Genomic DNA, 12,119 nt, shown 5'->3' with positions numbered 1-12,119 from the left:
AGCTTATCTTTAATACAGGTACAATTCAACATTTTCAATAGAAGTAACAAACTTGGAAAAAGGTTCCAATAGGAGGACTATTGCAATAGAATAGTTAAAAGTAGCAGACTTAGCTGTTTCAATTCAGCTGTAACTCATATAAAATGGAATCACTGTCGGAGTGGCAGAAACCACTTGGCTACTTAACTAGAGGCTTGAGCTCAAATCCCGATACCACATGTGCACCAAAGAGATTGGACCAGAGGACCAGCAGCTTGAAAGATGCTTTATTTTACAAACAAAAAGCTATTCCAAAATGTGTGAGTGGTCGTCCTATAGATCACGTGAAAATGTCTCAGTCATTACGGAATAAAGTGCAATAAACGTCACTACAGTATAGTAATGAGGTCTAAGAGTGACTTAATACACATTTAATATTTCATTAAGGATTACTACTGTATGGTTCTGAAACATGGAGAATAACTGAAGCAACAACATCAAAAGTACAGACCTTCATCAACAGATGTCTGAGAAATATATTAAAATACACTGGTACGAGAAAGTAGACAACACCAAACTGTGGGAGATGAGTGGACAGAAAAATATAGAGATGCAGATCTTAGAGAGGAAGTGGAGTTGGATTGGTCACACCTTTAGAAAAGATACATACAACAGAGCTAGACATGCCTTAGAGTAGAACCCCCCAGGGATCAAGGTATAAAGGAACACCAAATAGAACATGGCGACGCAGTGGACTAGATGAAGCCGAGAGGACTTGAAAGAGCTGGGAAGCCATTAAAAAAACTAGCTAGAGACCCTGGAGGGTACGGCGATGTGTTCCATGAGGAAGCAAAGGAAAGATGATGATGATAAAGGATTACACGAATAACACCAGCTTTGACTTTAAAAAAATGTGTTAAATGTGATAAAATGGGTTACAATTCAAAATAAATGTAAACGTAAGATTGTACAAACGTTAATGTTGACATTTAAATTCAGTCGACATATTAGGATAAATATTTTCAAATTCGAGTGGTTAGTAATTAAGTAAGACTTACTTTCTTTTGTTTATATTTGATAGCCAACTTGAGCCGGGAAAGACGAACTTTGTCACAATTCTGCTCATCCGTTGTGGTGTTGTCGTGGTTCAGAATAATGGCCAGCTCTCTCGAGCCCCTTGTCTGCTCCAGAAGGTCCACGGCGAACTCCTGACACTTCACTGCCAGCTTCTCGTAATCCGCTTTGAACTCGTTCTCCAGCTTGCTAAGCTGTTTCAGCTCGCAGCTGAGCTCGAAAGAGGTCAAAATGGGGTCTTTGCTGGACAGGCAAATGAGCGACGGGCTAGCGAGAGCCTTGTAAGCGTTAATCCGGGAGCGAGAGTGTCTGAGGGAGTCTTCCTGGCTTCCCGTGATGCAGTCTTTGCAGCTGCATCGGGCGTTGTGGGGCTTAGGGATACGATAGCCCCTGTCCAGCAAGATTTTGATAATTTCATAATTGTCCCTGTGTCCGGCGAGAATGATAGGAGTGATGTCTGGTGTGAAAGAACTGGAAGGTACTGTCGTCGTTAGAGGCTGGAAAAGAAGACACAATTGAGAGCAATGAGGATTGAACTGAAAACAAAAAGAAGACACAATAGAGAGCAATGAGGATTGAACTGAAAACAAAAAGAAGACACAATAGAGAGCAATGAGGATTGAACTGAAAACAAAAAGAAGACACAATAGAGAGCAATGAGGATTGAACCAAAAACAAAGTCACTGGAAAGTAACGTAAAAAAATTTTTTTTTTTTTTTGTTAAAACAAAACTTATATTAAGCGTACTTGTATAAATTAGTTTGGATCAGTCATGAAATTAAATTTTTAATAGATCTAGAGAATCTAGACTAATAAAAAGCATTTATAAAAATAAACAAAGGGGAACGACGTGAATTCGAACTCATGGCTGAAACCTTTTCAGGCTTCTCAAGCCAACACGGTAACCACTCTGCCAGTGGAGGGCTTCTGAACATCGAATATTGTATAGTATCTATCGTTTATATAGTCTCGTCCCATTTTTCAGGCTTGTTATCACTAAGACCCAGACGTCGACCTATAAAGGGGACTTGTGGTGATTGTGTATATATATAGTACTAGTCGACCGGCGGCGAAGCATACGCCGCTATTTTGCAGGGCCGGCCTTAGGCCACTGCAACCTATGCGACCATATTGGGCCCCGCACTTTCATAGGTCCCGCACTTTTATAGGGCCGCGCTAATTCTAGGTGTATAGATTATTAAATTAAACCATATTATAACTTAAAACAGATTTCCCGCGCCCTCCTGTCGATTTACCAGGAGCTCCTAGAAATCTCCTGAAATTACAAAATATACGAAAAAGTCCTTAAAATATAAGGAATATATAGACAAAAATTGACATTTTGAGGTGTCATTCAATATGGAAAACGCCAATCCTACGCGCGATAAATAGAAACGGCATTATGCATTAGCCGTAATTGTGTAATCTGGTGAAAGAAGCTTCTCGGGCCTCAAACTAATGAAGAATTACTTGAGGTAAACAATTCTGAAAGATAGATTAAAACATTTGTTAACTCTTGCTATTGAGCGTGATCTATGTAGAAACAGAGTTATTATGATATACTGTATGACTTTGCTACACGCATGGCTCGTAAAGTAATTCTGTACGTAGTAAAGAATGAATAAAATGCGTAGACGAATTTATTTTCTAATACAAACTCTTAAATTTCACTTATTATCCGCTTCACTACCCTAACTTGGCCCCGCGAAATCCGGCCCTGCTATTTAGTGACTGTTGAATATACATAGTAGATTAGTTGTTCTTTTTCATAATATCTTGGTCACAATGTTTAAGTCCAACGCTGCTAATTAGTGTTTGTAAAAAGTTTGGGTTAGGATGTTCATTCAGAGTTGAAGGACGAAGGGGGATGGAGCGGAGTATCGATAAATCCAAACGACAGTCAAGCGAGCAAACCGCACGACCAGGCAGCCATCCGAAGTGACCCGTGAATACTTGTTCTCCCCCCCCCCCTCTTAAGGATAAAATTTGATGAAGGCTTACTCTGCAATGTTGCTATGAGAAATGGACAACGGAAGATGGCTGTATTATGCCAAGCGTGCGTAAATAAGAATCGTTTCCACACAGTCATAGTCTGTACATAATCCATGATGCTATGGGAAGTAGAATTCAACTAATGACAAGAATACACCATGTATGTAAAAGAACTTTGGGATCAAAAAGTTGATATTCCATACCACAAACGTATCGCTGAAGATTCTAGACGAAAAAAAAAAAGCTTGGTTAGATAAGAAATTTTTTAAAATTTTACACTGTAGCCATGGCAACTGTCCCTTCAAAGCAATAGATTTAAAAACCATCCAACTAAAAAGTTGTTTTAGCGAACGCTAGGTCTAGCTGTAAAAGGAACACAAACAAACAAAATCTTTTTGAAAAATTACTTTTTTAAAACCAACCTTATGTAAGGAAAAGAACTGCACATTTACTGCTAAGTGTTTAATACGTTAAGATTAATTTCTGTATAAAATTAAATTAATTAATTACCACTAATTAATAAAAAAATCGGTTAATTTTTTGATTGATTCATATCTTATTGTCAATAATGAATAACTTTCAACTTGATCCGAGAATGGGAGGTGGGAGAAAATACATGGAAAATAATCCCGCCCGCCCGCCCGACCGCCAGCCAGAGTGAATAAATGTAAGCTTTGTACAAAAATGTAAAACATCATTGTATACTATCGCCTCTTACACTATCGCCTCTTACACTATCGCCTCTTATCTAATCATCTTGCACTAAAGAAACAAATCATTTATACATAGAATGGCATCTATTGCAAAATGCTGACACCAGGATTTCCCTTTTTAATGAAGAAATGCATGAAGAGTTGTCTGATCAAGAGGCCACCGCGATGCTCATTTGAAATATAAATTATTTATCTGAACCCATCATTCTAGATAATAAGATCAAAGAAAAAAAGATTTATGGATAAAATCGTTTCTGATAGTCTGTTGTCTTATTACTAAGGTTATGTGCACACTACATGGTTCTGACGGTAAGGGAAAAAAAAGTACGGAAGATGCGAAGAAGGACTATTGGAGCTTTTAGATTACACAGTGACAGTAAAGTGGAGCTTTGAAACCATTGAACACCGCCTTGGAGACACTGGTCTACTTCAGACTAGACTGTGATTTAGTCGCACAGCCACAAGAGATGAACCAATCACAAAGCAGTAATTTGAAACGAAATAATTGAACATTAAGACTATCTAGATACGGCACGCCTACATCCCCCCCAATGTTTAAGCCACCACCACACCGTCTAGTATACAAGCGGCTTAAGGAAAATGATTGAAAGAAATAAACCAGCAGGGATTTTAAAATGTCTATTTCTGACATCACAAACCTGTGGAAGGTATTTTGGTCATGTGTTTCTTGCTTATCTGTGAGTGTATTAGCGGATGCATGTGTGTGTGTGTGTGTGTGTTTTTTTTCTTGTTTGCTTGTGTGAGTGTATTAGCGCACGAACATTTGTGTATGTAAGTTAATTGATTATTTGAGTCCTATGCCAGGAGTGCCACATGTATTACCTGTATATTGGGTAAATGTGTATTAAAATAAATCTGCAAAAGCCATACGCATAGCAGATGGTCGATCAGATCCGCTACCTGCACGGATTACCCTAGGGCCTCATAAAAAACATCACTTTGGCCGCAGAGAGTTTTAGCGTCTTAATGTCCAGGGTAGACAGCTCTATCTGAGAAATGTGGCGCTATCGTGTACTCTTAAGAAACTTGGTTGCTTAAGTTCAAGCATTTGTTTGGCAAAACGCGCTCCAGTCAAGTTTATCGCTTACAACTTAAACCATTGTTCATATCGGAAGTTTGATTTACCTCTATACTAACTAGAGCCAAATCTTTTGCTGATAAAAATGACTATAGCACATAGTGCTGGACAATGGTCAAATATCGTAAACAAAAAACAAAATGTAGCGACGAACTGCTTCTCAATTCCTGGTTAAGTTTAATAAAAATCCTTGCCTCCGTAAGTTGGGCTACGGACCCTTCTTGGTAGCGACACAAGCAATAGAAAAAAGAATACTTAAAAAAAACAACAAAGCTTATTAAGAGAAAGAACCGCTAATTACTGACATTTATCAGAAAATTACAGGGCCTAGCTAAATTTCTGCTATATAAAACAAAATTAATTAATTAGTACTAAATAATAAACTGATTCGTTCATTTCTGCATTGATTCGTGTATTATCGTCGACTAGGAATAATATGCAAAATTTCAACTGGATCTGAGAATGGGAAGTGGGAGAAAAAACGTATATCAACTTAAAAAGGGATTAAGTCCATATATACATTCGCATCTCTCATTAACATTAGCATTTATTCCCCTTATTTCCATATCAAACAAAATAATTAACCACCAACAATTAATTTACTAATTGGTTAATTTTATTTATTGAATTATGTCTTGTCAGGTTTAATGAATAATTATGCAAAGTTTTTACTTGATCCGAGAATGGGAATTGAGAGAAAAAACATGTTAAACTTTTTACCAGACAGACAGACAGATAGACAGACAGGCAGAGTAAGTTGATACAAGGTTTGTAAAAAATGAATTTGAAATTATTGATGGAAGTCTCTGCCTCTTAATCACAACATTATCACAAACAATGGACCTCATTCACCAATTGTAAACACACCTGAGCCACGTGCTTCCCTATCTATTCTATACGACTTATGACCTGATTCAAATCAAACATGAATATCACGTGACCGTATTTTTCGTTGTTTTATCACTGGTCATCAGACCATTTGTTTTTGGTAAATGAGGCCCTTAATTTTGTTTGAACTTTATTCGTTTTGATGTCAAGTTGTTTTGTTTGAGGACGAGAGATGTGCTGTAAAATTTATCCCCACATCAGAAGATATACACAAACAACGCACATAGGCTAAATAACTAATCCAGTCTCAAATATTTTCATTTGTGATGCGGTCTTTGTATGTGATACCTAGGATCTTTCTGTAGCAGTTCAATTCCATTGCTAGGATCTTCCTCTCTAGTTCTGCAGTCAGGTTTGGTTTCCTCATATACTTAAATAATTACAGTAACACCGCAAAAATCGTCTAGCACATATGAACCAATCGTCTGCGGGGTCATTATGTACTTTAGGCAGAAGTGATTTCATTTTGATTTTAGGCACATCGGCACAATTTAGGCCATGTCGTGCTTGTTAGGCAGAAGTTGAGAGAGGGCCGACAGCAATTCGTAAAGGACAGGAGATAGCCCGCTGACCGTATTTCGGACATTATGGATATATGTCAGCTTACCAAACAAAGCATTCCGCTTATCACCAAGTATTAAGATGTTTCAACCATTTACGTCTATGCTCTAGGGATATCACTCATGCCATAATGATCTTCAGGTAGTGTTAAATGTCATCGGTGGAGTTTGCAAGCTTTTTACTGAGACAAATTGACAAGTAAAACCATTTTTATTTCCCCTGGAAGCTTTCCATATCCCAGTCTTATTCCATGTCCACAGTGAAAACTTCCCACACCTTAAATCTTATTTCACGTCCTCAGTAAACCTTCCATACTTTAAATCGTATTTCATGTCCTCTGTAAACCTTATTCCATGTCCTCTGTAAACCTAATTCCATGTCCTCTGTAAACCTTATTCCATGACCTCTGTAAACCTTATTTCATGTCCTCTGTAAACCTTATTCCATGTCCTCTGTAAACCTTATTCCATGTCCACAGTGAAAACTTCCCACACCTTAAATCTTATTTCACGTCCTCAGTAAACCTTCGTACTTTAAATCGTATTTCATGTCTGTAAACCTTATTCCATGTCCTCTGTAAACCTTATTCAATGTCCTCTGTAAACCTTATTGCATGTCCTCTGTAAACCTTATTTCATGTCCTCTGTAAACCTTATTCCATGTCCTCTGTAAACCTTATTTCATGTCCTCTGTAAACCTTATTCCATGTCCTCTGTAAACATTATTTCATGTCCTCTGTAAACCTTATTCCATGTCCTCTGTAAACATTATTTCATGTCCTCTGTAAACCTTATTCCATGTCCTCTGTAAACATTATTTCATGTCCTCTGTAAACCTTATTTCAAGTCCTCTGTAAACCTTATTTCAAGTCCTCTGTAAACCTTATTCCATGTCCTCCGTAAACCTTTTTTCACGTCCTCCATAAACCTTCCATACTTTAAATCGTATTTCATGTCCTCTGTAAACCTTATTCCATGTCCTCTGTAAACCTTATTCCATGTCCTCTGTAAACCTTATTCCATGTCCTCTGTAAACCTTATTTCATGTCCTCTGTAAACCTTATTCCATGACCTCTGTAAACCTTATTCCATGTCCACAGTGAAAACTTCCCACACCTTAAATCTTATTTCACGTCCTCAGTAAACCTTCCTACTTTAAATCGTATTTCATGTCTGTAAACCTTATTCCATGTCCTCTGTAAACCTTATTCCATGTCCTCTGTAAACATTATTTCATGTCCTCTGTAAACCTTATTCCATGTCCTCTGTAAATATTATTTCATGTCCTCTGTAAACCTTATTCCATGTCCTCTGTAAACATTATTTCATGTCCTCTGTAAACCTTATTCCATGTCCTCTGTAAACATTATTTCATGTTCTCTGTAAACCTTATTTCAAGTCCTCTGTAAACCTTATTTCAAGTCCTCTGTAAACCTTATTTCAAGTCCTCTGTAAACCTTTTTCCATGTCCTCCTTAAAACTTATTCCATGTCCTCTGTAAACCTTATTCCATGTCCTCCGTAAACCTTTTTTCACGTCCTCCGTAAACCTTCCATACTTTAAATCGTATTTCATGTCCTCTGTAAACCTTATTCCATGTCCTCTGAAAAACCTTATTCCATGTCCTCTGTAAACCTTATTTCAAGTCCTCTGTAAACCTTATTCCATGTCTTCTGTAAACCTTATTTCATGTCCTCCGTAAACCTTATTCCATGTCCTTTGTAAACCTCCCATACTTCAAGTCATGCTATAATCTAAATACATATAAGATCAAAGTCACTGGTGATCCATAAGAATGAATATTGAAAACAGTGCTCAAAAATGTATTTTGCAAATAAAATAATAACGCTAAGCACATACCAGGTAGAACCATAGGATGATATTCAAGTCAAACTATAGTCTCCACAGTTAAAGTACTCATGTTTTCCCTATATATCCTATTGGTGAAATAAACGTGTACCTGATATCCACTGTCAGTGGTTTATAGATCTAGGGCTCGGCCTGCAATGAAGCCATCAGTTCAGTATTTACATGGGGAACATCAAGAACAAACATTTGATAACTCCTAGAGTTACCTATCCTGAACCATCACGCTCAAAGTATGGGTGTAGACTTCATTTTTATTTGTCATTTTTTAATAAAAGCTAACATGTAATTTACTTTTTTATTGTTTTATCAAATAAAGTAATGTACCTTGTAGTTTTATTTCTAGTTAAATCCATATAGGCTACTGTATTTTTTTTATGAGAAAGAATGAGCAAAGAATGAGGTCAAAAGTTCGATTGACACTTTCTTCTGTTTCTGAAAGACTTAATTTGAGATCCACTTTCCGACCCTGTAGATGTTATGACAACAACAGACATTCCCCGAAATGTTACCACTTTCGTCTTTTCACAACAAACACATTGGCCAGACATCGTCAACAGCATCATCTCTCCAAACTACGCCATTGTTTATGTTACCTGGATTTCAGCTTTAGTACTACAGTCTGCACCTGCAATAGTCATCACCATCACCACTATCATCATCATCTTCAACAACATGATTACCAGAGTCATGGATATGAATGTTGATCATAATGCTTTGTCCAAAACTTATGTTGTGTCTTTAAAGGGCAGAGGCGATCAGATATATAGAATTTGTAGATAACAGTCGGATCTTATTTCAGTTATCTAACCGATGTTGGAGGCGCGATGGCTGAGTGGTAAAGCGCTTGGCTTCCGAATCGAAGGGTGCCGAGTTCGAATCATGGTAAAGACTGGGAGTTTTAATTTCGGGATCTTTAAGGTGTCTCTGAATGCACCCAGCTCTAATTAGTTGGGGAAAAGTGAAGGCGGTTGATCGTTGTGTTTGGTCACATGACAACCATAGATCGCAAGGTTTGAAAGGACAACTTTTGACTGATGCTATAGACCTAGAGAGAAGAAAGGGAATGAGCAATGGTTTGGATCTCAGTAGTATATTCCAAGCTTACTGAGAACTGAAAGATGTAAAGAGAGAAGAATACATACTCAATGAACACAAAGAATGTTTCCGACTCCCCTATGCCCTGTTTCTGTAGCCTGTATCGGATTTCCTTCAGATTTGAAATTATTACCTCCTAGTAAAGGCTATTGGTCGTTGTGCTGGCCACACGACACCCTCGTTAACCGTGTGCCACAGAAACAGATGCCCTTTAGCTTTAGATTGCAAGGTCTGAAAGGGGAACCAAAACCTCCCGTATGACGTCGAGAAATGGAGACGGGCCTGACTGTCGAGACGACAGTCCAGAGCGCTTAACACATGCACAGACAGCCTTCGTCTGAAAAAACGAACTTGCTGACAACGTGATTTAGTATTCATATGATTCCAGGTTGGGTGAGCTTTGGAAAATTTAAGATTAGTTACGGAAAAGTTTGTTACAGATAAAACAGTTTTTTTTTTCAAGATTGACAAAAAATCGAATAGGGTACGAGCGTAAGGATACTGATTCAATATCTTAAGCTCTACTAATACATGGAAGCAGTTTCTTGAATAACTTGGACAATTAGAGCTACATTCCAACGACTCTGTGTGTGTGTGATTGTGTGAAAGATAAAGTGAGTGGGCATTGAGTCTGTATACCTGTGTGTTTATGTGTGTGTGTTACAGGTAAGAGGACAAGAGAAACTGTGTATATCTTACCAAAGATAAAAATGGGCGCCAACAAATGAGAATAAATAAACAGAAATAACCAGCAGCGACCCCACGCTGTCTGCGACATTCAAACAATGCAAGGTTTTTTTAAACCGGTGCCGGTTCAAACACCTGCAACGCCCAGTCCATAGACAAAATAAATAAATAAACAAGAAAAATAGTCTAAACAATTAAGATAAACGGATAAATTCAAAACAAGATTTTATATGAATCAAGAAGTATTATGCGAATCAAGAAGTTTTATGTGAATCATAGTGTATTCAACAAATGCAGGAGTGTACGAGGAATCAAGGAGTATTATACTATGTGAATCAATAATAAATTCTTAGACTCTATTATACGTTTACTCTCATAAATGGCAAAGCTATGAAAGTTCAAAGTTCAAAGAAAATTATACGATGTAGACAAAAAAAGAGAGGCATTTTTTTATCAGCCACAAACCGGTACTGTTTTAGTGCAGTTTGTTTGTCCGTCTGTCTGTTTCATTTATCTCTCAAATACAGTACGAAAAACACTATTGAATATCCGATTCCAGCATCATACACAGCGTGAGGTCCAACGACCACTTTTGTTCGTTTAAAAAGGTTAATTTAAAAAAATTAAATAACTAAACATGTGTATATAATGTTATTGTTATGTACTGTCTTATCTACTGATGTAAATGTAACTTCTTTTTTTTCAGTTTTTGATGTTCTTAGATGCATTGGTGACCTCTCCAATGGTTGGCAAGTTGCAAAGGGAAAAGATCGTCTCTCGAGACGTAAAATGCCACAGAAGTGCCACAGAAGTGCCACAGATGCATTGGTAATCATTGTCCTCTATAAGCAACTTTTAAATTATAAATAAGGCCAAAAATGGAAAATAAAATCAGTTTGTATATTTCAATAGCTCCATCAAGCATACATTTTCAGCTACGTATACTAAAAAAATCAACAACAAAAATCAAACAAACAAACAAAAAAGCAACAACAACAACAAAAAGTGATTCTCCTTTTTCTTTTACTCTATCTGCATATCATAAAAATGGTGTCAGAAAGTAAATTGAACATCCTTGTGCCATTTTCTGTTGAACGTTATGCGTGAGTAAAAGTGACCCAGATTATGCTAGCCTGTGAGCATCACACAGAGATCTATCTTCAGTTGTATAAGGCAGTATAAGCTAAGAGCTACTCATTACGACACCATGTAAATCTCAACTCATAAAATTGTGTTTCATTAAAAGAAGTGTATTTACAACCAATACAGATTACACCTGTCATCATCTGCACGCGCTCAGCAGCAAACACTTTAAAATTTAGCAAAACATTGACAAGTTCCATGTAAATATATCTCTCATCTCATCAGACACACGTTACGACACTTTGGCGGTCGTTGATCCCGAATTCACAATCTTACTGTGGTTGATCAATCACCACCATTAACAACCTTCTTATCTTTCTCTCTTGGTGAGCAAGATATTTTTTTGTGTTGTTATCCAAGAACAAGTTTTGAATCACATAGATTTGTGTTAAATATCGAATAGTTAACTTTCGAGTTAATCATTTCTCTGAATTGTCTCCCATCATGACCATTTCCTGATTCAGTTGTCTGGATAGAGTGAAACGATTTTTGGATTGTCCCGAACTGAGAGATTGAAACTATTTGAGTTACTGCACTGTCAGTCACGCCGAATTACTTTGGAGAAATAGTTTATGAGGTCATTGACTTTACCTACAGTAGTTTGATTTCTCTCTCTTTTAAAAAACCTCTCTCTTTCTCTCATAATCCTGCCCCACTTTTGTTGTCTCACTGTGACACTGTAAGAAAACTATGTGGGGATTGTGATGAAACTGTGTGGGGATTGTGAAAAAACTGTTTGGACACGGAGAAGAAACTGTGTGGACACAACTGTTTGGGGATTGTGAGGAAACTGTGTGGAGACTGTAAGAAAACTGTGTGGAGTGAGAAAACTGTGTGGACACTGTAAGAAAACTGTGTGGAGACTGTAAGAAAACTGTGTGGACACAACTGTTTGGAGATTGTGAGGAAACTGTGTGGAGACCGAAAAAACTGTGTGGAGTGAGAAAACTGTGTGGACACTGTAAGAAAACTGTGTGGAGACTGTAAGAAAGCTGTGTGGACACTGTAAGAAAACTGTGT

General features: G+C 37.4%; 1 protein-coding gene across 6 annotated transcripts in view; it reads right to left on the bottom strand.

Annotated features, from left to right (window-relative positions):
* The window catches only part of LOC106074945 (short transient receptor potential channel 4-like), a 276,179-nt gene that overhangs the window by 46,007 nt on the left and 218,053 nt on the right, over positions 1-12,119 (bottom strand). For all 6 annotated transcript variants that reach the window (XM_056037379.1, XM_056037382.1, XM_056037384.1 and 3 more), the window contains one exon: positions 1,038-1,550. In XM_056037379.1, coding sequence (XP_055893354.1) covers positions 1,038-1,550 — 513 coding nt within the window. The remainder of the gene's footprint in view (positions 1-1,037; positions 1,551-12,119) is intronic.

This window comes from Biomphalaria glabrata, chromosome 8 (assembly GCF_947242115.1).
Source record: "Biomphalaria glabrata chromosome 8, xgBioGlab47.1, whole genome shotgun sequence".
NCBI classification, from domain to species: domain Eukaryota; kingdom Metazoa; phylum Mollusca; class Gastropoda; family Planorbidae; genus Biomphalaria; species Biomphalaria glabrata.
This window is presented reverse-complemented; position numbering and strand designations above follow the sequence as displayed.